General features: G+C 53.6%; 1 protein-coding gene across 1 annotated transcript; it reads right to left on the reverse strand.

Moving 5' to 3' along the window:
* Positions 1-241: 241 nt before the first annotated feature.
* On the reverse strand, positions 242-27562 carry LOC144938557 (RNA-binding protein 24-like). Its single transcript, XM_078866493.1, has 4 exons — positions 27195-27562; positions 6051-6174; positions 5404-5458; positions 242-4052 (listed from the first exon to the last, which is right to left on the reverse strand). The coding sequence occupies exons 1-4, from the start codon at positions 27360-27362 to the stop codon at positions 3719-3721; spliced, it is 681 nt and encodes a 226-aa protein (XP_078722619.1). The 5' UTR covers positions 27363-27562; the 3' UTR covers positions 242-3718.
* Positions 27563-27565: the final 3 nt, after the last annotated feature.

Here is a 27565-nt window from a genome sequence, read left to right on the forward strand (position 1 = left end):
GCCCGGCAACAGCAGCTCCCCCAGCTTAATGGGGGTGGCTTGCCGGGTGAAAGTATAAAGTCTGAGCCCGTGTCCCTATAAACACATCATCACCGCCGCCACCGCAGTATCACGAGGACAAAACAAGGCAAGATGGATGTTGGCTGGGTGGAAAAAACTGATCCCGGAACAGCGGCGGGTGTTCCGGACGCTCCCGTCCGATACGAATCACGGTCAAGAACGATGCAGGGAGCGCGCAGGGTGAACGGACGATGCATTTATTGGCATATCCACCATAAGTGAAATGTTGTGCTCAGTGTAACGCCAACGAAACACACAGACGTTCCGCTCTGTGTGCGAGTGTGTGTCCGGCGTTGCAACTAAATTACTTGTATTATCATGAATTAAATGTTTAACATTTTCATCTTTGTTTAAGTCTATGCACGTGACTTGTACAAAAAACCCCGACAAGTATCCGTTCTGCTATTTGCACATGATGCATCTTAACATTTTATTTCTTACAATAATGTTACTAATAGTACTCTCAATAATAATAAAGACGATAACGATGACGACGATCGTAAAAACGAATTGTAAAAAAAATTTGACCAGAGATGTACAGCGCAACGTCGCGTATCTGATCCGCCGAAGGACTGACAAGACAAATATTAGGCGTACGTGTCAAATGGTCACATGAGTGGATAACCCCACAGACATCAACAGTGGCGCTACACACAAGCAGATTACGGAACAATGAATGTACGTGAGATCAGCATCGCACGCGAGAGGCTCGGTTCTACGGACACCTCGGGGAAGATGACCGTCACGCAGCACTTGGCGCTGCGAGCGGTTAATCGATCGCGGCAGATGCGTGACGGGTCGGATACGCGACGTTCTACTGTGCCACGGAAGCCCCCTTCGGGGATGATCTTCTTGAAACCCCTCCGGGGCTGCGGGGTGGCGGAGGATTTTGTAAACAGTTTAAACAGTAGCTTGTAGTCATCACATTCGTACCGTGGAAACGCACGGCGGCGCGCACACTCCCACCAGGCACAGGTGCAGCCTTGCAGTTGCTCGTTCAAGCGGGGCACTGCTGGCAGAAGAGGCCTCTCCGCTAAAAGGGAGCTTCTCGGGGCTTATTTTGGCCTACTCTTCCACGCGGGCCAGCTTGCTTGGAAGAGGTGGAAGCAGCCACACTTGACCCCACCACAAACGACCTGCAGATCGCCTGCGGCGTAACCCATCGACACCGCTGGGTGGGCAGAGATGGGTTGGGGGGGGGGTTAAGAAACTCGCCACTCCCCCCATTTTGTTTCAACTGCCACGCAGGGAGGTGGAATCGAACCGGCGACCTCTGGATGGGGAGTCCAGCGCGCCGCTGACCGTTGTGGCAGCATCCCGTGCGCCGTCATGATACGTCACCTAACGTCGTTACCCAGAATTCATTCGCGTAAATGAGTCCCCCCCCCCCATTGAGCGACTGTTTGTTTCCGCACGCGAGCTCATGGTGTTGGCGAGTTGTTAAGACGCGAGCCTTCTGGAGACAAACACTCGATGATGCGCCCGTCAAAAAACACGTTTCCTCGCTTGTGAGAATTACATCTTCACAACCGATTTTACTTGCCCTACAACGCGGGTTCCCTAACGTCTGCCAAATGACGACACTGCCCATCAGAAAAATACCCACAATCCAGTTGCTCACAGTCGTGTTTCAACTCCACATTACCCTTCACCCCCCGCCTCCCCAATAAACCCCCACCACAATTATCCAGCATTTGACGTCACCGATTTACGCTATGAAAATAAATAAAAAAGCAACAACAAAATAAACACGAGGAAAATACCCAGGGGCTCCTTTACGGAGCCGTTTTAGATATACAACTCGACGTCCGCAGACTAGGACCAGTCGATGTCCGATGCTGGCTCGACGCACAAATCTGCTGGCGTGCGGTCGAATGTCGGAGCATCTCTCTGCTTGGCGAGCGACCGAGAGGGAGACGTGGAAGCCGCCGACATCTTTGCGAGGCTCAATCGTCAGGATTCTCAGGTCTGTTTTTTTTGCTAGTTCGATTATTCATCTCATCATCATCGCGCTGTCGATCCCTGGAACAAAGTCAGACAGACCGACGGTGGCCTCTTCGACCGTGCTCTGCCTCGTTCGTGTGATCATAAAAAAAAATAACTGCTCTAATGCGTCGTCTCATCCTTGCCTGCGAACGCAAGATTGATTTCACGTTGCATAGATTGTCTTCATGGAGTGGGGGGGGGGGTGCTGTTGAGTGAGTGAGCGAGTAGTTGAACGAGTTAGTAGGCAAGCGAGTGGGCAAGAGGTTGAGTGACTGAACGGGCAAGTGAATGAGTGAGCGGGCAAGCGAGCGGGCAAGGGGTTGAGTGACCGAACGGGCAAGTGAGCGGTGAGTGAAGAAGCTGTTTAGTGCCCGAGTGGCAATACTAGCGAGTGAGTGAGCAGGCGACCAGGTGAGATCTTTGCTCTGGATCCGAGGTCCCGGGAGGGTTTGTCCACGGTGACACTAAGAATCTGGGTTGGTCCTAAGCACTTGCCAAAATCCACAGAATGCCGAGGACTGCAACCGGACTATGGTTGGTAAGCAGGAAGCAACAGCTGTTATGAGACACAGCCGGACTGAAGCCAACAAAGCCACACAGCCGGTCTTACAGCTAACTAGCCAAACAGGCGGACCTGCAACAAGCAAGTCACCCAGCCAGACTACAGAACAACAAGTCACACAGCTGGACACATCACCTAGCCACAAGCCATCAGGAGACACAGGCAGACTTACAGCCACAGTCTGTAGGCAGCAGAAGACACAGGCCCACTGCAGGCGACACGATACATTTGCAGACTGCAGTCAGACGACAGGCAGCAGGAGACACGCGCGCAGGATGCAGCAATACTTTTGGGCGGCACGAGACACAATCAGACTACACGCAGCAGGAGCCAGGCAGACTGCAAAACCGGACTACGGAGACCCACTCGCCTCTCCTCCACCTCGCCCAACGTGTCGAGCTGCAGGAGGAGGACCGTTGTCTGTGGCAGCGCAGGAGTGAGGGGGGGGGTGAGAGTGGTGTGGGCTTCCTTTTTACACCGAACGGACCCAGGAAGAAGCCGGCGTACCGGGCACGCGGCCGGTTGCTGTCGAGACCCCCGTGGCCGGTCGGCTTCGCCGTAATTTCGTGTGTGTGTCCCCCCCCCCCGGGGTTCCGTTTCGCCGTTCACATCGGAGGCATAGTTTGCCGCAGCGATGGTGGTTGCGGTGGAAGAGTGCGCCGTGCGCCGCCGAGACGGAGCAGTGTCGTCAAAAGTAAAGACAAACGGAACGTAAAAAATAGAACAATAACGATATAGCGTGTGAATTCATTAATATAGTGCTCAACATTGTTACGCTGCTGCTGCTGCTGCGGCTGCTGTGCGTCGACATTCAATCTTCTCGCTTCGGGAAGGTTAAAAATAGAGACCGGGCGACAGAACGTGTCCGACCCATCGCAGCAAAGTAGTCGGTACAAGCTCAGGGCGTGTCATCGTTCGTGTTCATTATTCTTCCCACTTGCGATTTTTTTTCATAATTTTCCACCGTTAACTTTTTTCTTTGTTTACCAATTATTACCTTCCCTCATTTCTGTTGTCGTTTTTTTTTTCGTTTTTCCATCCCGCGCATCGCCGTCGAACGATCACCATCGCCGCCGGCCGGCCCACCCCCGCCCCCCCCCGCCCGTCGTCTCACTGCACGACGCGATCCTGCATCGCGGTCGGCACGACGTACTGCTGGTGGTAGGCCGAGGCGCCGGCGGGCATGACGCCGCCAGAGCCCAGAGCCGGCGCGTATCCCGCGTACCCGGCGGGGAGGAACGCCGACGCGGCCGCGGCCGCCGCGTAGGAGTAGTCGTACGCTCCGCCGTACTGCGCCGCAAAGCCGCCGCCCGGGTACTCGAGGTAGCAGGGCGTGCTGGCGCCGGTGGTGGCGGCGGCGGCGCTGGCGCCCGGAGAAGTGTGGGCTCCCAGCAGGAGGCCCGGCTGCAGCATGGCGTGCGGGTAGACGTATTGTGTCGCTAGCCTGATCGCAGAGGGACGGACAAGGGCGTTACCACGACGGCCTCGCGACCGGTGGCGGTGACGATGGCCAGTGAGGCCTAGCGGCCCCCCCCTCCTCAACACCCGCTATTTGCCACGAAGTGACGGTGACGTCACCACGGCGCTTGTGCCAGGCTAGATGCACGTTAAGGCCACGTGAAGTGTCTAATGCCCGCTGGCAGGAGGTCACGGGACAGACGCAGGTGCCATGGGTTAAATGACCGAGATGAGTGGCCGATTGCACCACCTGTGCCCCCTACTGTGCCAACTTGCTGTGTTTTAGCCACCCGGCGCTCCGCTCGTTGTTGCGAGCATCGCTCCTCCGCCCTCCGTTGTTGTTGGAGGGCGACTGCCTCCAACTGTCCAGTAGCATCCTTCACGAGCTCCTCCACAGAGGCCGATCTTGACACCGCTGGTACCAGTCATCGGCAAGTCCACTCCGCTCCATATCCTCTCGTACCATATCACTCCATCTCTGCTCTCACCCGCACTGCGCCTATTTAACCCCTCTATTCGACCGAACAAAAGCCGATTTGGCATGCGGTGGCTGGGCATGCGGGCTACATGACCCAGCCAACGCAGCCCCCTCTCAACCCGGCGTTCCCACACATCCTGCACGGTACACATCGCGCAACTGGACCTAGCGAGAGAGCGTGGGAGGCCACTGGTGGCATAGCACGCGGCCGATTGACGCAACCGGAGAACACATGCCCTAGGCCGTACCAGGTTACCTCGCACTGCTTAGCGTTGTTTCGCAAGAAAAATCTATCATTGGACTGGACCGTACACTTTCCATACTCCCACGCCAAAAGCCACGGCCATCTCTCATGGGCTCGAGATGACGACTGCTGTTTGTCTTGCAAGGTCTCGCAGAAGAATGCCTACATAATAAATATACGGACAGATATAATATACTGCACTGAATGGATGGTGCTTGGATTGGCGACCGCCATGCACAAACAGGGCGACATAGTCGGTGCTGCTCAATGAGACTGAGAAGCAGCAGCATGTCGATCACATTTGTTCCACGGCTACAATGTGGCGGGGGGAAGGTCATAGATCAGGGGTCAGGGGTCACGGTGGAGGGGGGCGGCACCGAGACCCCGCTGGACCGTGGGGATCGCCGTTTGATTCCCACGTGGATCGCTTTGTGCTTGAGAAACATTTCCCGCTTAGTTTGGCCTGCATAGCAGAGCTTTACAATACCATACTAACGATGATGATGATAATGATGATAATTTGACGGCGATGATAATGATGATAATTCGACGGCGATGATTATGATGATGGTTACCACGACAACGAGGAAGATGGGAAGAGGGGCGCAGACTCACCCGTACTGCTGCCGGAGTAGAGCCGGGTGGATCTGCTGCATCCCGAGGCCAAACCCTGCGGACAGCAACAAATGCACGCACGAAAACACGCGAAAGAAAACGAGTCAACAAAACGAACGCACGCACGCTCACGCGCAGACAAATACACCCATGAATGCACAAAATGCATTGCAGATATACACACACGAACATACGCACACAAATCTACACACGCATACATGCACAAAACACACACACATGGACAAACATGAACAAAAGACATAGATTCCCCATATTATCGCCGAAACATACGTTTTGGGCAAGTGCTGTTAGCAAGCATCTATTAGTTGGCACACGAGTGAGGGTGGGTGGCTAGCACCACGCCCAGCCGCCTTTGTCTCCCTAGGTGGCGATATTTACACATCGCAGCAGGTAGTCATTTGAGGCCGAGTTGATCGAGGGGAGGCCCAGCAACATCCACCTCGCCCCATAACATAGAATTAATATGGACAGGCGTAACTTGTACTCTCGTGGTAGTGCCTTATGCCCGCAATATCGGGTGAGAGATTCAGCCCTGTGGGTGTGTGCCCCATTGATATTATTTTTCATGAATCCGGGGAGCCTCTTGAGCTACTTGAGGCCCTAAACTTTTGCTTTGTTGCCCTCACCTGGCTGCAGCACCCGTGGCTTGGCCCCCAGGTACGCCAGGTTTACGTTGGCCTTGCGTCCGTCGATTATCGGGTTCGGGTCCTTGCAGGCTCGTTCCGCTGCTCCCCTGTCTCCCATCGTCACCTGCAAACATCGTCATCGTCCCCATTATCATCACTACCACCGCCATCACCATTAGCAGCAGCAATCAGCATCACCACGACAACCACCATAGTTAGCGGCAACAGATTCATCAGCACCACCATCATCAATAATATTTGTATGCAACAGATACAAAATGATAAATGTTCAAGTAGTGCGAGTGTGGTAAACATCTGTCAGATGGCAGAAGCCCTTCTCTCATCCTCCTCGAACACAACAACGCGAGACCACACGCAAACCCGAGTGCATCGGAGGCCATCGCTCAATTGGGCGAACAGCGTTGCCCATCCACTCGTGGAACCTCCATCCTCGTTGAGGACTCGCTCTCATCCGCTGTACTGTGTTCAACCACCACCACCTTGCAGGTCATACCCACCCACTCAGCCAGCAACCCAGCCACCCACCCACTCACCCAGCCACACACCCACCCACCCACCTAATCATCCAGCCACCCAGCCACCCACAACACTTCACTTTTGGTTTCTTCCCTCACACTGCCGCACTTGAGAATTCTCTTTGCATCATCGACTCTTTCCCCAATCTCTTATAAGAACCTTGTTCAACTTAAGAAACGTGTTACACTCTTGTCTATAACATTGGCAATAGTGCCGCTTGTCACTGGCCACTAGGCGTTTTGGGCCTTCGGGCCCTGTGCTCAGCGGCCGCTTTTGGGCCATGCCGTGCGTCGTTCGGCACAATGGCTGGCATTCCGCTCCGCGTGCCGGGACCTTCTTCAGGAATGGATTTAGGAGCTGCACACAGTTCACGCATTGCACTCACTCGCTAGCCCACTCGTCAATTCATTCACTCAACAATTTACTCGCCCGCCCGCTTGTTCATTTACTGCCAGAGAGAACTCTGGACAGAAGCAGCTCTCAGCACGTGGGAGCGAAACGTCGGGCACCGGCGGCAGGCTTCAAACGGCAACAAAACCCCGGAGCGCATCGCGGAGCCGGACATCGCGATCGTGAGCCGCCGACGCCGCGGCCAGGCCGATGCGCCCACCCCCCCCCCCCCACAACGAGCAGCGGAGTCTGTGGAAGCGGCAGCGCTCGCAAGGGAACAAAGGGGGCTCCGCTACTGCCCTTTCCCGTCTTCTGAAACATTCTCTTTGTTCTGCCACCAAAGTGACGACAATCGACCTATCTTCATCGAGCCCCGTGGCGTCGGGGTGCAGGAGGGGGCTGAGCCCCCCACCCCGCGGCCATTGAAGGCTCAGTGCCCCCCCCCCCCCTCAATATTATTATTATTATAAATTCCTGTATTCTAGTCAAAGAATGTAGCTCGAAGGACATTGATGGCGGTGGTTGTTGTTGTTGTTATAATGATGGCGACGATGGTGGTGCCAACAACGATGGGAGGTGGAGCGATGAATGCAGCCCTTGCTGGGTGGATCGTTACGTCACAGGATTCGCGAGAGACGGCGGCAGCTTGGGGAGGCATTCATCCAGCAGTGGATCGACCATGGATGTTACGGTGACTAAACTTGCGGTTATAACCAGGGCAACCTCTACCACAGCATCCACTCACAATGTAACCGGCGTTAGCCAAACGTCGCAATACTGAAACATTACTTGCAAATTACTCGATTGGGATCACACCGAGCAAAAAATTTCGCGGAAAAACTGAAAAATAACGGCGAGCGGCAAAACGCGCTCCGGTGAGGCCACGTTCACCGCCCCTCCATCCTCGCTCCATCGTGGCCCAAATCTCTGGTCGCGGGGTCACACGGGGGTCACACGGGGGTCACCAGGTCAGGCCGTCACGGGCATCGCACTCATGCCGTGTAAGGAGGGTCCCGTCGCCACGCGCCTTCAGGGCCCGGCGCACAAATTCACAAATTGAACGCCCCGAGGCGGAGGGGGGACCTGACGGCCCCGAGGAGGCCCAATCCCAAATCCCCGCCCCCCTCCCGTCTCCACCTCATCGATCGCGTCTCTTATTGAACCCCCACCGGGCGCGGCGACTCAATTCCATTAACGGCGGTTTTAACGCGAGCGAGCGAGCGTCGCAGAGAGCCGCCATCGACGTCCGCGGGCGTTTTGAAGTCGGCGGAGCGCGGCGGGCCCGGGGCGGCCCAGCGGCACCAGCGGGCCGGCTCGCAATCGCGAGGGTGCGAGTTCGAATCCTGGTTGGGGGGTGGTTGACCCAGCCCATCATCACTTTCCTTCGGGCGTCGATAAAACAGGTACCACACTTCATGGGGAAGCCAAGAGCAAATTTCCTTTGGGTAGACTCGTCCCCGCCACGTGAATGTGGAATTTCAACCACTGACGATATTCACTGTACAGCCCTTTTTTCAATCCACTGGCTGGATGATGGACTGCCCACCAGCGGTGTATCGGGTGTACAGGCGGTGCAACTGCACCGGGGCCCACGGGTGTCAAAGGGGCCCAGGATTTGGGATACGAAGAGAAAGGGGGGGGGGAAACTGGGGGGGGGGGGGTGAACTGGAGAGGGGGCCCCGTTTCATTCCTTGCACCAGGGCACCCAGGCCAACCACGCTACGCTACTGCTCCCCATTCCGTTTCAGTCACTCGGGTTGTTTGGCCATACTTCACCACCGTGGTCAGTGCGGATTTAGTGAATGGTTGGTATATCACAAGTCGCTGATGTTAGCTGCGGTTAGGAATCAAGCTCGGGTTGCTGCTGGGTTCACAGCGCAGTGTGCCGACTGCTGCGCCATCCCTCCCTCCCACCCACCACATAATGTCAAATTCCCATGCTATTGTGGGTCTCCAGCTGTCCGTTAAAAACATTTATAAATTATAGTCATATTATTTACACATCTGAGTGGACTCTTCTTGCCTGGTTAAACAAAGAACATTAATTGACCAGCAATCATCCAAACATATAAAGTACCAGCAATATCCAATAATGGTGCACGTATGTGTGACACAGACACACTCAACAAAGACCCCCCCCCCCCCCCCTTACAGCCTTAAAGAGAGATGGTTGGGCCACGTGCTGTGAGCGAGCACCGATGAATGCCGGTGCGGTACTTGAAGGAGTGGGTGGGCCAGCACAACGCCCGGGCCGCCTTTGTCTCCCCAATGACAATGTTTACGCAAGGCAACAGGTACTCCATATTAAGGCTGAGTCGACCTAGGGAAGACCCAAGCACCGGTTAACATAATCGTCACCGATGCTGGACCTGAGCGGGATCGAACTCGGGTCGCCCAGCTTGTAGTGCAGTGCTCCAACCAGTCACACCACTACCCCAAGACACACACCGACACATGGATACCTATATGGTATGTAAAGGGTTCTAAATATGGGGTATGTAAAGAACGCGTTTCAAGAGTTATCAGAGAACGCCTATTAAGTCCGGCAGAGCATACGAGGGGGTGGTGGGGGCCATCACAACGATTGGTTGTCCTGCCTCCTCCGTGCTGACATTTGCACACCACGCCAGGTGCTCATTTAAGGTTGAGTCAACCTACGGGAGGCACAGCGTGACATGGCCGATGATGACGATGTCCCGAAGAACCGACCCAGCACCTCCCGTCCAGCAGCACGCGTGCAAACGGATGCAAAACTTTATTTTCCAACCGTTTCCCACATTACCGCTTGCGCGAACAAACCGATCATTGGCCGAGTCACCGATTGCTTAACCAATCAGAGCCCAGCTCTGTCACGAATCAATCTGTCCGTCCGCCAACCTATGCCCTGTAAACAACTGGCCACTCCTTGGCCAAATTCTGGTGCTGCCAAGCGGAAAGTGGGAAGGGAGGGAGAGTGGCGGTGGTGGTGTGGTGGGGGAGGGCGCGCGGGGCTGCGTGGCCCCAGATAACAAGTGGTCGGCGGGGGTTGGCGGGTCGCGGTGGCGAGCGGTGGGGAGGCACGGCGCGGGAACACCTGGGCCACCACCGGCTGCTCGCTCCGCAAAGAGGGGGCACCGGCGACGGCCATCACTCAGTGGTACGGCAGGCCAGCCATCGAGTGTGCAGGCGGTGCAACTGCACCGGGGCTCCATGGAGCCACCAGGCTATGGAAGAGGGGAGACTGGACATGCGTGGGGGGGGTGGTGGACTGCATCTAACTTGGTGAACCAGGAGGCGATGTCAACCATGCTCCCGGCACCCATAGACTCACTTCCGATAAATCGACTCGCATACAGACACATAAGACTCACATATTGATTAATATACCATGGCTTACAGAGAGACCCATACAAAGACCTAAATTGATTTCTTGACTTGCATAGAAACCCATCGACTCGCATATTGATGAGGACGAGAGACTTGCATAGAAACCCATAGACTGAAAACTGAGATCCATGGATTAATATATAGACACACACAGACAAAACCTCCATCGGCTCAAATACAGACCCCATGGATTTACACAGTGACCCACAAGCTAACACAGGGCCCGGTGAGACTCCACCGGAGCCCGCAGGCTGGATGGGGCCCCAGGCTGCGGGGCTTCGAAGAGGCAGAGGGGAAAAATTGGGCAGCCCCCCCCCCCGGCCCACCACCCCTCTCCCCCCATTTAATTCCCAGCACCAGGCCCCGTGCGAACAACACCGAGCCGCTGGGCAGAGCAGCGAGTGGAGCCATTCACATTCAACACGAGTAGTGAAAGATGTGTGGCAACGCTTGGAATATTGTGACACGCATATATACCAACGCGCACACACGCACTCATACATGTGGACATACGTGGGGATATATGCAAATGAACACGGAGGTCGATGCACATAAACGAACACGTACAAGTAAATATATACGCCTGCCCATGAACATATTTCTACAAAAGACAAACATCCCGTATAGCCTTTAACAGAACGTTGGGGTAAGTGATGTAAACGAGTAGCACCCGTGAAGACACGAGGTGGTAGGTGGCCAACACCACATCCGGCCACCTTTGTCTCCCCAGTGGTGATGTTTACACATCGCAGCAGGTATTCATTTGTGGCCGAGTCGACTTAGGCGATGCCCAGGACCAGTTAAGATAATCATCACTGGTGTTGGCCGTGACTTAACTACTACACGAGCACTCCCAACACTCCGATGTGTTTTATGGTTGTACCGCACACGCCGTTTGGCACAATGGCCGACGTTTCACAGCCCGTGTCGGAGTGCTTCCTGAAGAAGGTACCAGAAAGTGCAGCGGAACGTCGGAACATCGTGCCGGCCAACCCGCGGGCACGACACGAAAACATCTCGCAGAAACGACCAAGAAAATGTACACCGTGGAATGACTGTACACTGCTATTCCACTTCCTGATACAAAACAAAAATCCCTTGATTTAAAAAAAACCACAACACGTTTCGGATTCGCTAACAGCAGCGGTAATAACCATAGCGGTAGTAATAATAATTGGAATTTGCAGCTTAAAACACGACGAGCATCTGGTAAAATCCATTTGAAATTTACGCAAGAATTTGCCGAATTCAAAGCGTGTGTTTTTAAATTATGGGGGGGGGGGGGGGGTGGGTTTCAAGGTCCGTAAACATCTACGGATCTGCCACCTCGTTTAGGCGCACAGGCGGCGGGGGGGGGGGTTAAACAAAACAACCCCCGCAATGGCAATCGCTCTCGCTCCCTGCAGGCGCGTTTCTCCGTCACGAGAACGAGAGACACACAGAGGGAGAGACGGCCACAATTAGGACGTCCGGCGGTGCGGCATAGGCCGCGGTGATTGATGGAGGTGCCTCGCCAGGAGCATCCCACGGGGATTAATTTCTAGCGGCCCACGTGGCCTTCATCCAGCAGTAGATTGATCGTGGCTGCGGATTGTCATGATGGTCGTGAGTGACGATGGCGGTGGTGATGATGACGGCGGTGGTGATGATGATGGCGGTGGCGGTGATGATGACGATGGCGGTGGTGATGATGACGATGATGGTAGTGGTGATGATGATGACGATGGCGATAACGGTGGTGATATGACACGAGACCACCGAGATGGGAGTGGAAGCGTCGGGAGCAGCACTTGAATTTTCACTCAATCTTCTCCGTGTCACTGGTAGACTGGAGTAGGTGGCACGTGACGAGTAGTGACGGCCATAGCGAGAGAGCTGTACTCGATGTGCTGTGCCGGGGTGAGGAAATATTTTCCGGCTCGTAGACCCGGACAAACCCCGTTGCTATTCAGCCCTCACTGGGATTAATTTCCGGCAGGCCCACGTGGGGACGTGAGCCGCCGAGATGGAGTGAAAACTCTGCCAGGTCAAATTTGTGCCGCTAATTGGAGAAGGGATGCCATATTCACATGGTGGCGTGAGTGATGGTGGCGGCAGTTGTGGTGGCGGTGGCAAATTGCCTGGTGGTTTGGGTCCAATTTTTGGCTAAAGCATGCCGATGTCTCCATCAACATCATCATCATCATCCTCTTTTGTATTCAAGATGGAGCATTGCCATCGCCACGCCTAGCAGCCTGAGTGGCGTGTGGTAAAGACGCTGCTGCTAGCAATTACCCCCAGTGTGTCCTGGCGGACTGTGGCCTTCAGCAGAGCCGAGGTAGTTGTTAGAGAGCTGCACCTTCATCGTTTTTATAATTCATAAGCCGACGTGTTAAACTGATCATTTTATAATTTTCACTGCACAGTGATCAGATACAGAGCAGTTACTAGAAAACCTGGAATGGCTCCTAAATCTGCAACAAGTCATCGTCGCAGAAAGTCGCCGGCTTTGTCATCGGTCATTTTGACAACAAAATACCCGCTTTGCTCAAAGAAACGCATCAAGTTTTCCGCTACACATCGCGATACAAATCAATGAGTTTGCAACACTGGGACCGACCGGGGGCCCAGGCGATGCAATTGCACTGCCTGCACATTCGACAGCCAGGCCCACCCGCGAGTGGGAGCTGTTGCCCGGGTGTGAAGACAAAGCTCATCGGGGATTTCATGGCCATTGAGATGCCATCCCTTGCCAGCACGAGCGGGGTGTAAAATAGCCACGTGCTGCCGAGAAAGGGTTCCCGTAATTCAGTGTTGGGAAATGAGAAATGACGCGAGCGATACACATCACGGCGTCCATTCAGTCAGACACACGGGCAGGGCAGCGCAAAGCCCATCCCACCACGCTGCGGATCGTGCCGGCAGCGAGCACCTTTTAGGGATGGGGAAAATGCACGCGTGGCGATACACACGCACATACGTCCAAAACACTCGCAGGCACGCAAGCACGGAACACGCATGCCTACATACGAGAACAAAAGCCTCGACTAGAAACTTTCGTGACTACAGGAAATAATATTCTTTGGTTCTTTCGGTAAAGTCACGTAGATTTTATAAAATATATATAAAGTTAAAAAAACACTAATGTAGATTGTAGCCTGGTTCTTAATCCAAGTGAGTGTACTGGCAGTCTATAATGTAGACTGTAGCAGTACTGTTAGCGAGTGCCTATTAAGCGTGGCACGGCACAATAGGGGAGTGCCACGCCAATGCTGAAATGTACACACCGCACAACACACACAACACACACTCACCACGCTCACACAACACACACTCACACACCCATCCACAACAAACACACCACGCTTACACAACACACACACACCCCACTCACACAACACACACACCACGCGCACACACCCATCCATAACACACACACCACGCTTACACACACACTCACTCACCCATCCATCCACAACACAAACACCACGCTTACACAACACTCACACACAACTCACCCATCCACAACACTCACACCACTCACACACTCACCCATCCACAACACACACACCATGCTTACACACTCACCCCGCTCACACACTCACCCATCCACAACATACACACCCCACTCACTCACCCATCTACAACACACACACCACGCTCACACACAACTCGCCCATCCACACGCACATAAACGCCGCTCACAACACTAATCCATCCACAACAAACTCACCCATCCACAACACACCTCACCCATCCACACGCACAAACGCCGCTCACACAACACCCACCCATCCACAACACACACCCCACTCACACTCACCAATCCACACACACACCACGCTCACACAACACTCACCCATCCACAACACACACACCACGCTCACACAACACTCACCCATCCACAACACACACACCCATCCACAACACACACACCACGCTCACATAACTCACCCATCCACACGCACATAAACGCCACTCGCATAACACAAAGACAAAGACCCCCCGTGTAGCCTTAACAGACTGTAGGGGGCAAGTGCTGTTTGCGAGCACCTATGAAGGTCGGAACGGTACACGAGGGGGTGGGTGGCCAGCACCACGCCCGACCGCCTTTGTCTCCCTAGTAGCGATGTTTACTACACACCGTACCAGATACTCATTTGAGGCTGAGTCGACCTAGGGGAGACCCAGGACCAGTTCAAATAATCGTCACTGGTGCTGGCCGTGAGCGGGAATCGAAACCGGATGGCCGGGTTCATAGGGCAGCGCGCTCACCGCTCCACTACCGTACACACACACACACGGAAAAACACACACACACACACAGACTCACACAACAACAACCGCCATTCGCCACTAAGTGGCGGTGACGTCACCACGACGCTTGTGCCAGGCCATGTGCACCTTGAGGCCACGTGAAGTGTCGAACGCCCGCTGGCAGGAGGTCACGGGGCAGACCCAGGTGCCACGGGTCGACTGACTGAGATGACCGCACAACACACACGGCACACACGCACACAGCTCAAACAACACACACACACGGCACACACGCACACAGCTCAAACAACACACACACAACGCACACCCTCACGTGTATACGAGGAGCAGCTTGCAACGCGTGCGAGTAACAACGGGACGAGATAAACGCAGAGACTCACGCTATGGCGCAATACAATCGCAGACTTATTTTGCAATTTTCATTCATTCATTCATTTCGCTTCGGCTACCCAGCGCTTCTTTGCCGTGTTGTTTTCCTGCATCCAGGGAGCGATTCTAAAACCACGTCCGGACAGCATTTGACCCCCTCCAACACGCGTAGCCCGCCAAGTTATTTCACGAGTGCCACGCCTGGCCGCCTTTGTCTTCCACCCCCACCCCCCCCCCCCCAGTGCTGATGTTTGCACATTCATAGACCTAGGGACGGGCTCAGGATGGGTTCTAACCCCGTTCGCCACCGATGCCATCTGCGCCGGGAAGCGGACAACTGCTCCGGACAACAACAGAGCCATATATAAAATCAAACAAAATATCAACGCAATATCCTAGCTCTACACGTAAAGACTTTCTTTTAAACTGGGATGTTTGCACACAGCGTTGGTGTACGGTGCTTTTTCTGCAATATTTTGCTGTCTTTTCTTGGATTTTCTGTTTGCACTTAGTCACACAGTCACTTTAAGATGTTTTCTTGTTCATGTTTTAGTTTTTTGTTTGTTGCGGTTGCACCCGATTCAAGAGCCGAATGGCTCACAGGGCTATACCAAATAAATGTAACTGAAAACTGCTTACAGAATCCATCAGTCGCACGCACCTCTGGGATTGTATAACCTCAGCAGGATCGTCTCAAGACGAGCAAAACACTCGACTGGTTTCGACACAAAGTGGTCTCATCAGTCCGCCCTGCTTTAATCATTGCCGGTAAACTGGTGATCTTACAGACACGGAGCCCTTTTTCCCCACTTACGCTATGGAGTTCCAAAATTAGACGGTCGAAAGCATCAAATTAGACGGTCGAAAATATAAATTCACGAAAGAACCAAAGAGTATGGATTCCTGCAGTCACGAAAACTTCAAATCTAGAGGCAATGAGATGTTAAGTCTGCTACACATTGGTTTCTAGTCATTAAAAAAACTCCGTAGAGTACTTCTTAGATCTAAAACAAAAATATCGAGGCTTTTGGAGCCAGTTGCTGGGGTCGGCGAGCACCTATTAAGGGCCACCACCCAATGGCCACTGCACAATTCTCCCCCTGAGCAAGTGGGGGGCGATGGTGGCGTCAGCCTTGTTGTTGTTGTTGTTGTGCCCGTCCTCCTCCGGTGTTGATATGTACACAGAGCCCGCGTGTGTGTGGTGGTGGTGGTGAGTGTGGTGGCGAGTGTGGTGAGTGTGGTGGTGAGTGATGTCATCTGTTGAAGGAGCCATGGGGGGAGGGGGGGGCACGCACACAACTCAACATCGCCGCAGAAATTCGACCTGGGCAGAGTTAAACGAGAGCCTGGTGGTGGTGGTTGTTGTGGTGGTTGTTGTTGTTGTGGTGGTGATGGTTGTGGTGGTGGTTGTGGTCGCGACAACGTCGTCGTGCTCGCAAGTCGAGAACAACCCCGGAGTTTGAAGAGAACTTTAAATAATTTACGCGCTCACGCGGAAAGTATTCTGAATGTAAGCGAGAGTTTAGACGGACGGTGTTTGTCGTGCAAGCAACACGGTTGCCACAGCGATGGCCACTGGATATAGATGCACAAAGCTAATTAACTCGCAGAGCCTTTGAAAATGCTCATCGCAAAAGCGCGAGATAAGAAAAAAAACATTATCATGAATACGCATGCATTTTAGATAACTTTCTCGCTACATGCGATTATCCTCATAATGCTTACGACGACGATGATGATGATGATAATATTATCATCGTCACAATAATAACAACTAGTATCTTTAGCAACACAACGAGATGACATCACGCGCCGCTGGCCTGCAGTGTAAATCCTTTTAGCGCTGGTTTACATCGACAATGTCTGGACAAACCTTCAGATACATGGGGCCGATTTTCAATAGGAGTCCCTATCAGCAGAGACCCGCGGGCTCTCACACGGGGTCAGTGGGCCCTCACACAGGGTCAGTGGGCCCTCACACAGGGTCAGTGGGCCCTCACACGGGGTCAGTGGGCCCTCACACGGGAACCTGCGGTGGACACGACTTGACGATGCGCTCTGCCGTTTGTTGCGGTGCGCCGCAGTCACATTTGCGCCGCGGTCACATTTGGGCCACACTTTCATTGACCACGCGTCCAGAGGGCGAGCGCCCGCCGTGGCCGGTGTGGATTCGACGGCAGGCGGCACCGCTCGCTGCCCACCCTGGTGACCATCCCACACGCGTTGCGGTTTCAGCCTTGGTTGGAGAGCGCTCGACTCTTCCTTCTCCCAGGGTGAAAACGAATGGCACACGCCCCCCAGCCCCCCCCCCCGCCCCCCCCCACCTTGCTCAACTCCATCTCTCTTCCCCTCTCTCCGGAGACGCACGCACGCAAAAATAAATCCCGAGTGTGTGTGTGTGTGGCCCTCCGCTCCAAACGCTGTACAAATTTGCGGCTCCTTCGAAGAGCCTTGGGGAAAGGTTGTTGTGGGGTCTCTGAGAGGGCCGACTCTCGGCTTGTTTTTTTGATGGCTTGCTTGCTGCTGCACAAGCACCCATCGCCACACACGAGTGCCTCCCAGGTTCATCAGTCTCAATTTGTTCCGCGCGGCCTGCCCTCCCGAGTGTTTTGTTAGAGGCGAAACGCTCGACTGGCACCACGAGGGCTCCCAAAGTTCCACCGCCGCCGTGACCGGCTTCTCCACCGCGGCGCGCCTCCAAGTCGTTACGGCCACGTGCCGTTCGGCCCCATGTGTCCGACATTTCGCTCCACGTGCCTGGGAGAGCTTCTTTCGGGGAAAAGAAGGTCACCAAAACCCACGCGCGGTCGGCGCACGTTGGCAGCGGCCGGGAATCGAACTCGGATCGCCAGGATTTGTGACGCGGTGGTGCTAATCGCTGCGCCACCGCTCCACCCCTGCACACTGCGAGGCAAGGGTTGGCGGATCACGCAAAGACCGTCGTGTGCTGTCAGCCTTTCAAGCTGCTGGGGCGGCAGTGCAGATAGCGGGTTGTCGACCTGTCTGTTCAGATGGCGTTGTGGGTTTTCTCTCGGCATATTTTGGCTTCTTCTCAGAATCCTCGACAGGGAAGTCACCAAAAATGGCAAACAATGTGGCAGAACCCTCGGGAAATGGAGTCTTGAGACTCGGCAAGGCTCCCCCATATAAACCGAGAACAATAATATTCCATCTGTCCCATTGAACGGCAACAATCGCCAACGCACAGACAATCTGCGATTGGCGACTCCCCTGACGCCAGTCCCTGGCGATACAAACCCAACGGGCGCTTTCATAAAAGCAAAGTTGATCATTTACAAGTGATGCAGTGTTACGTGGTGTTGGGGGGTGGGGGGGTCGTTGTGTGTGGTGGTGGTGGTGTTGGTGGAAACCTGTTTCGTATCGTTAGGTCGCCCACCACTCGCGCGCGGCAGTGAGCGATTCGAAAGTATTCGGCCTGCAAGTCGCAGCGTGCGCGCCGGGCCCCAAGTGGCGCGTGGGGTGGCCAAAATCGCATTTGCCGAACGCCGCCGGAGAATATATTATATCCACACGCGTTACCGGAGTCAAAACGCAGTCAGCGTTTTCGCTTTTACTTTTTGTTGTTGTTCTCAAACCGCGGTATTTTTAATTACCAGCAGAAGCGTTGGGACGACGCGCACAGCACCGGACCTGGCTTCGACATTCAGTGATTCATCAGGCTTGACTCTGCTGATGACACCCCGAATGTCATCGAGTTTGCTCGAATCAGCCTTGCAAGCCGATGAAGCAGTGAAAGTTCCAACCGGCCCAAGAATTTGCTTGCGTTGAACCAATGCTGCTGAATGTATGCACTGCCAGAATGCCGTGTGGCTGATGGTATAAAAACTAAATGTTGATCTGCCAAGGGGCAGATATGTGAAGGAGGCGTACTGTCTGCCAATTTATGTGGTGGCATATTCGCCACAACGACTGCATGATTATTTTAGGCGTTTAATTTTAGTCAAGTCTCATTTCACCGTGACTCACTCTGGTCGACTGATTCCACGCAATAACATCAGAGCATCCAATTGGTGAACGAATAAAAATCGTTATCAACAGTATTACCCGATATACACCATCCCACGTTACACGTACTTTCACTACAACCTGCTCAACCTATTGATACCCAATCCCGTGTAACGGAGCGTGTACCTCGCCGTAACGTTCTTCAGATTTAAGAACTTTCCCACTCGGCCCCAAACGATTAAAGTTCCACGGCAAACATTCACGCGCCACATCGCGCCCAAACGTGAGTGTCCCTGACTGGCTCTAGTCTCTCTCATTTCTACTCTATTCGGATTCGTAACCGCCACACACCGTATTTACGGCGACTATAATTATACAAGTGTGAACTCTTTTTTTATATGACAAACAATAATGTTTATAGGTTAGATAGACAAAAGTAATATATATTAATATATCAATGCTATACACTTACTTTTCACACCGATAATGTGCAATGGGTTACTGAGCATCCTCTCTATAGGCACTGCACCACGTTACAAGTCACCAAAAATAAGCACCGATCTACGTACTTTCAATTTACCTTCTTGTTTTCAGGAACGCATCCCGGGCGCAAACAGGGGTATGCCCGAAACATTTACAGCCACTCGCCGTGTGTGGTCTTGCTGGGCACACTGCAGTCTCTAGCAACCTTATTAAATCACCTCGGTCTGCGGGAGTTGGTACAGACTGCGCGCGAAATCTCTTCGTCACGGCCACGCACGCCATGCTGCTTCGCGAGCGTTCACGAGCATGTCTTCTTCTTTGTTGGAAGAGGTGGGCGCAATATTCCCCCTCTCGATTACGGTCCTAACCGAATTTGCTTGACACACGATGCCCAGCCCGGGCAGAGAGGAAAATAATCCAAGTAGTAATTATTGCCAACTGATCACCCGACATCTCTAAAGCGTCTGGAATGTGGACGTCTACAATTATGCAGCTGCCCTCGGGAGTAAAACACTCAAAACACAAACACCTCTTATCTTGTAGCGGGGGGGGGGTGCTGGCCCATTGGGGACCCTTCACTTTAAATATATTGGGAAGCCCCCCCCCACCAACAACCTTTCTATTTATAAACAAAATCGATATAGACATGAGATAGAAAATGCAGTGAGATGAGAGAAGCGAGATACCGATGGGACGCAGATGGGACACAGAGGTGCCAGTGAGATGAAAGAAGACAGAAAGAGAGGAGACAGATGGAGACGAGAGACAGATGCCCTCTGTGTCCCGGGCTGTGCCGGGCTGTGCCGGGCTGTGCCGGGCTGTGCCGGGCTGTGCCGGGCTGTGCCGGGCTGTGCCGGGCTGTGCCGGGCTGTGCCGGGCAAGATTGAAGCTTCGTTTGAGGTAACAAAACAAGAAAAAAAAGACTGTAAATTGACTTTAGCCACTGCAGTGACGTTACGTTAAAGCCCACGGCAGTGTCGTCAAAGTGACACAAGCCAAACATTCTGGAGGGACGCTTCAAAATCGTACGCGTCACTTTCCCTCGAGCTTCTGGATTGTGTGTCGGACGGCCAAGGACCAGGGCCAAATTACGTTTGAGGGGGGCCAGGGCTGTTCTCGTTAGGGGGGGCCTTAGTAGTAAAGTCAGTTCCTGTTCTCGAACTCTGTTACCAACACCACCACCCTTAGTCGACAAAGTCAAACACTCCATTGTTAGTCACCACGGATACGTATTTTCAGTTCCGTTTTTTAAATCTATGAATTGTAAGGATAACTGAAGGTTAAAAAGTAACAAAGTTGCGTTAATCATGCCACAAAACTGGTAATATCACACACTGCCGGAACAGTCCGGAATGCTGTTGCAGCAATTATCTTGGCACCCAGTCACATCTATCTCACCTTGTGTATGGCCTTACATTTTTTTTTTACAAACTTGTTCGTAAGATTATATAAACATAGGTGTACAATAATACACGATTACAATGGAGAGGCATACCTTTTATTCTAGTGGTAGTGCCTTACTCCAATAATCACTACTCTCCAAGCCCAGCCTCGCAGCGTTCCGGAAAACATCGAGTGAGAGATTAAGCCCTGGCCTGGCGAATGGCCTAATTACCTGTACGATTAATTACAGTTCTACAGTATTGCACTTCAAGCATTCATTCACCATCATTATTACTGTCAAGCATGGCCAATTCACTGCTGGACTAAGGCTTCCACCACATCCCATGACGCTCGCGACGTATAACGATCCACCCACAACCCGTTGGGTACATCAGCCACGATACATCGGTTTATTTAGTTATTTATATTTAAAATATTTCCGGGAGGCCCTAAAAATCCGAGGCACCGGGCTACAAACCCATAAAGCCCCCTGCGTTAATCCGGCCCTGCCAAGGGCACACAAGTGCATATGGGCAAGATAAGAGCGCGGTGCGTTTGTTATTGTTGTGCGTGTGTGTTATTTTAAAACTAGTCCAAACCAACACTGTTAATAGATTGCCTTTTATTATTGTTATCATCATTGTTGTTTGTGCGCTTACACCCAACACAAAAAGGCGGAGAGAAAACAAGGGGCTCGCAATATGGAGAGCAATGTCACGAGAGCCAATCCCACGTGGGCCCTATGCTTTTGTGACGTACGCAGTGCAAAGTGAACATTGGTATATTTTTGTATGGGCTAATGGCAATTGAAGTTAAAATATTTAACCAAACCTAAGACGGCTCAATGCCAAACCAAAACACCCTACATCATTGTCAGACATGGCCCACTCCACTGCTGGATGAAGGCCAAACTTCACACCGCCAAACACGAAACCCTACCCCACCAAACCCTATATGATCGGGATAAATCCACTGCTGGATGAAGCCAAATCCTACAATACCAAACCACCTGCCACCAACACGTACATCATTGGCCACGGTCGCTCCACTGCTAGATTAATGCGAGTCCTATTACACCAAATACATTCGGCACCAATCCAATCTCGAATTTAGTTGCGAGTTGCACCTGTCCCTCCTGCTCTCACCGGTGCTTAATGCCGCGAGGTGAGTCTGAAACCAAGCGAGCCAGACAATGAACACCCACAACACAAAGGGACCAGCTGCTAGGATGTGTGTGGTCCTGGCCATCCGCCCCCTCGTGTGCCGTGCAGGCTTTCATAGGTGCTCGCTAACCGCAGTTGCCCCAACAGTCCGTTAAGGCTATATGGGGGATCTTTGTCTTGTGTATCTGTATGGATTTGTGTAGGTCTTTGTGTGCCTACCGCATGTGTGTGTGTGTGGACAGTGGAGCAGTGGTTAGCACACTGCACTACCAAACCGGCCACCTACTAAGTTCGATGTATACTCGCTCACGGCTCACATCAGCGATGAATATCTGAACCGGTCCTGGTGGGCTCCCCTGGGTCGACGCAGCTAGAAACGAGGACCATGTTGCTGGCCGTACCACCCCGTCACGTGCCGCGTTGTCCCAACAATCTATGTTGGCCACACGGTGGAATATGTGTCTTCACGCGCTTATTTGTGTTCGCACTGGAGGTGTGATGATGTGAAGACGAAGATTCTTCGTATAGCCTACGCAGACTGTTGAGACAAGCATTGCTAGTGAGTGCCAGTTAAGGCCGAGATGGTGCAACGATGGGCCAGTGTGGTGAGCTCCGCAACCGGCCACCTTTGTCTCCCCAGTGCCAACGTTTAATACACACCGCAACAGGTACTCATTTAAGGCCGAGGCAACCTTGGGGAGTCCCAGGGTGGTTTCAGATAGCCCCTATTGATATTGGCCGATAAATGAACTTGGGCCTCCACGTTCGGTGCGCTGACGCAAGCACACTCTCATGTACATTTGAGATAAAGTACTCAAATGAGTCACCATCTCATACAGAAACTGTACACCATTTCCCACCCATTCCCATTAATACCAACTCGATATTAATACAGATTACTGCTTAATGTCGACGTAGTGAGGTGGTTTTTCTTGCAGCAATAATCAAGAGTGTTTCCAATCTACAGTCTTACACCAGGCAGCTTTATCCAGTCAATTAGTTAAGTAATATTCCAGTTTAGATAGGTCAATCAACACAGTGTTCCACTCACACCTCATGCGACTTGTTTGTCTGTAGAAACAACGAGTCGTTGGAACGCATTCCGTAAATAATTTGTGCACGACTCATCATCATCATCATCAGCCATGACAAACCCACTGCTGGTCAAGTGGTCGCCATCTCTCGCGGTCCTGCGATGTAATAACTCACGGAGCAGCCGCACACGAGCCGATCCCATCGCTCCACCACCTTGGACAGGTCCTCTCGGGACCATTTGGCACCTCTGGCCACCACCCTCCAAATTCGAGGTGTCTGGCCGAGAGCCCACTCGACTTCTCCGACCAGTTATACGATGACCATCCCCTTCGATTCAACTCCCAAGAACACTCCGCAACCTCTCTCCGTGTTTCTTCGTGAATTTGTGAAGGTTTTTTTGTGTTCCACGTGCTTCATTTCTAAGCCTCGTCACAGCAGGCAGCACGCATTCATTAAAAAAAACGAAATTCATTCAATACTTCTGAGAACAAATGCAAATGTTGTAAACGGCTTCAGGATCTCTTGCAGTGACAGAGGGTATTGTGGTGTGCGTGCGTGTTGATGTGTGGCTCCTTCAAAAAGGTATCTGAAGGTGCTATTCGGCCTTTGGTAGGGATGGAGTTCTCCACGCCGTGTTCAAATAAACAGACTTGATTCCGACCGGCTGGGACCCCATTGAAACCGAACATCTCCTTTGCAAAATAGCAAATACGGGCTCATCCAAAACTTTGCACACAAAAATTACTGTGGAATGTTTCTGACAGACACACACTCACAAAGACAAAGACCCCCCCCCCCCCCGTATAGCCTCATCAGAATTTGAGCCAAGTGCTGTTCATGAGCGCCTACGAATGCCGCACGGCACACGAGGGGGTGTGGGTGGCCAGCACTACACCCGGCCGCCTTTGTCTCCAAAGAGGTGATGTTTACACATCGCACCAGGTGCATTACTTATTTGAGGTGGAATTGACTTAGGAGAGGCCCAGGACTGGTTCGGATAACCGCCACTGGTGTTGTGGCCGTGAGCGGGAATCGAACTTTGGTGGCCAGGTTCGCAGCGAAGCGGGCCAGCAGCTACGGTGCCACTCCCCACACAATCCGACACGAGCAATGCCTACATCATCTACACGATATCTACACAACATTATAGTGGTAGGAACCTGCTGGTTACAGCAGCCCACAGGGGGTTAGTGTCCGTCCGTCGTGCATCCAAAAATGGGAGGGGTGGGGCTGGGTGGGGAGGTGATGGGTGGGGAGGGTGGGGAGGGGCTGGATGGGGAGGGGAAGGAGGGTGGGGCTGGGTGGGGAGGGGCTGGTCACCCCGTGATGCCCTTATAAAACTCAACGTTTAACCTACTCACGCCGGCTTGTGCCCGCCCTAACAGTCGGCCATATTTGCGGAATACACCACGCCGCCGTTGACCCTGGCCATTGACCGAGCAACCCAACGCTCCTACCAGCTCCCTCCGCAGGACAACGTGTCACTGGCCTGCAAGGAGAGTCACCCACAGGGCGCCACGTGACTGTGGGGGGGCAGCTCTCCTCCCGTGGCACGTGGGGGGCAGTGCAGCACAATCCGTTGTACTGCACTTCTATGCTCGCGTGCGGATATGCTCGGCGCATTCACCAAACCGCACTGACCGGCGTGGTGAGGTATGGTGAACTAGACCGACCACGACCTGCATCGCCCCAGCAGCAGCCTATAACGCCTGTTATGCACGGCTGCTCCGGGCACCCCATACAAAGCCTATCCAGGCTCAAGCCGGCTTAGCTTTCGAGCTCTTACGAGATGGGGCACATTCCGGGTGACTTGGTCATAGGTGTAAATATAACATTTACACACACACGCACACACACACACCACACACACACACAACGAGTGCTTGACATTAAAGAATGAAACCACCAGAACAATTTTACTTTTCAAAATCCCTTGAGGACAAAAATACACGCGCACACATACACACACACATACACACACGCACGCACACGAGTTGAACGCGAAGAGGCGATTGTGTTCGTGAAGAATGCATCAGACGCGAGCAACGTTTATTCCATTCGACTCTGGGAAAGCAACACAATCACCCTGCCTGACACCAACCACACTACCACCACCACCTAGCAACCACCAACCACTCTGCTTGACACCAACCACACTACCACCACCGCCTACCACCCTGCAACCACCTACCACCCTGCCTGACACCTACCACACCACCACCTACCACACCACCACCCACCACATTGTCTACCACCCACCACCAAACCACCTACCAACAACACCGCCCACCACGCCGTCACCTATCAGCACCCCCAACACACCCCACCCCATCGCATGTAACACCACCGATCAAGTAAACCATACGGACCCGCCATACACCGCACAATCACCACCCCCTACAACCACAAAAGGCAAAGATAAAGATCCCTCGTGTAGCCTTCACATAGTGTTGGGGCAAGTGCTGTTAGCGAGCACCTATGAACGCCGGCACTGTATACGAGGGGGTGGGTGGCCAGCACCACGCCGGGCCGCCTTTGTCTCCCCACTGGCGATGACTACACATAGCACGAGGTACTCATTTTAGGCCGAGTCGACCTAGGGGAGGCCCAGGAGCGGTTCAGATAATGATAATGGTCACTGCTGTTCGTGGCCGTGAGTGGGATACGAAACACACCACCCCACCACCACCACCCCAAACCCTCCCACCACCACCCCCCATAACCACCCCAACACACACACCAGCACACCACCCCAATACACACACCACCACCACACCACACACACCACACCACCCAACCCCAACACACACACACCACGACACCACCCCACCCCAACACACACACACCACGACACCACCCCACCCCAACACACACACCACGACACCACCCCACCCCAACACACACACCACGTCACCACCCCACCCCAACACACACACCACGACACCACCCCACACCACGACACCACCCCACCCCACACCACGACACCACCCCAACACACACCACCCCACCCCACACCACGACACCACCCCAACACACACCACCACACCACCACCACCACACCACCACACCCCAACACACACCACCACACCACCACACCACCCCAACACACACCACGACACCACCCCAACACACACCACCACACCACACACCACCACACCACGACACCACCCCAACACACACCACGACACCACCCCAACACACACCACCACACCACACACCACCACACCACCCCAACACACACCACCACACCACCCCAACACACACCACCACACCACCCCAACACACCCCACCACACCACCCCAACACACCCCACCACACCACCCCAACACACCCCAACACACACCACCACCACCCCACCAACACACACCACCACCACCCCAACACACACCACCACCACCCCAACACACACCATCACCACACCACACCACACCACCCCACCACACACCACCCTACCCCAACACACACCACACCACCACACACCACCCCACCCCATCCCACACCAATCCACCGCACCACCCATCAGCGCCACACAAGGCACGACTCTCCACACCACAAAGAGCCCCCCACGTGTAGCGTTGTGTGAGAGACCCCCGGACAAAGCGCTGTTAGCGAGCGCCTATTAGAACCGAGGCCGAGTCGGACCCGGCTAGCGGCATCGAACCCAGAGTCCTGGGCTTGTCGGCCGAACCATGCAGCCACCTCCCATATCACGAGAAGCGAGATATTTAAATATATATACACAAGGATTCTGTTGCAGCAATCGCTGTTAGCGAGCACCTATTGAGGCTCGAGGGGCACACAAGGGGGTGGTGGGTTTGGCCACCTTTGTCCCTCGGGGGCCCTTTGTGAACGCACTCGTTCTGAGATAAGAGTTTGAGGCCGAGTCTACCTACGGGAGGCCCACAGTCGGGCTGTTTGACACTACTGTTGATATTCTGTTGATCCACGCGGTTAGGCTCGAACCCAGATTTTGTGCGAGTTCGTAAGTATTCGTAAGTATTCACACACACACCCACACCACTACACACACCACCACCATACACACACACACCACACACATCATCACACCACACACACACACCACCACACACACACCACCACACACACACAGGCGAGACATCACACCCGCTCGAGGTTTGTGGATCATCAATGGGAGAGGAGGAGGAGGAGACGCCAGCTCGCCAAATGTACTCACAAAGCCATATCCTCTGGACTTGCCCGTCTGCCGGTCCGTGATCACGACGGCCTCGTCGATCTCTCCAAACGATTCGAAGAAATTCCTCAGGGACGCGTCCGTGGTGTGGTAGGGCAGCCCTCCGACAAAGATCTTGGTGAACGTGGTGTCCTTCTGCATGATGTACATGGCGTGGGTGCTGCGCGTTCGGAGGCTCCTCGTGTGCTTCCCGTGCCCGGGCGACACGGACGAGACGATGAGAAGACGATGGAGGAGGAGGAGGGTGCGCGGCGGTAGGCGGACACGGCGGTGGCTTGGTGGAGAGTGAACTTATAGACTCTACAAACTGCCTGTGGCTCACGCACCCTCCTCCCCCCTCCTCCTCCTCTCCC

The sequence above is a fragment of the Lampetra fluviatilis genome, chromosome 22 (genome assembly GCF_964198595.1).
Source record: "Lampetra fluviatilis chromosome 22, kcLamFluv1.1, whole genome shotgun sequence".
NCBI classification, from domain to species: Eukaryota; Metazoa; Chordata; class Hyperoartia; order Petromyzontiformes; family Petromyzontidae; genus Lampetra; species Lampetra fluviatilis.

What these genes read in the sequence shown, in the direction of transcription:
- LOC144938557 (XM_078866493.1), bottom strand. Translation starts at nt 27,362, where the DNA reads ATGTACATCATGCAGAAGGACACCACGTTCACCAAGATCTTTGTCGGA. An exon ending in AGTCCAGAGGATATGGCTTT is followed by an intron (nt 6,175 to 27,194) that starts GTGAGTACATTT and finishes CGATGTTTGCAG; the next exon opens with GTGACGATGGGAGACAGGGG. An exon ending in GCCACGGGTGCTGCAGCCAG is followed by an intron (nt 5,459 to 6,050) that starts GTGAGGGCAACA and finishes TGCTGTCCGCAG; the next exon opens with GGTTTGGCCTCGGGATGCAG.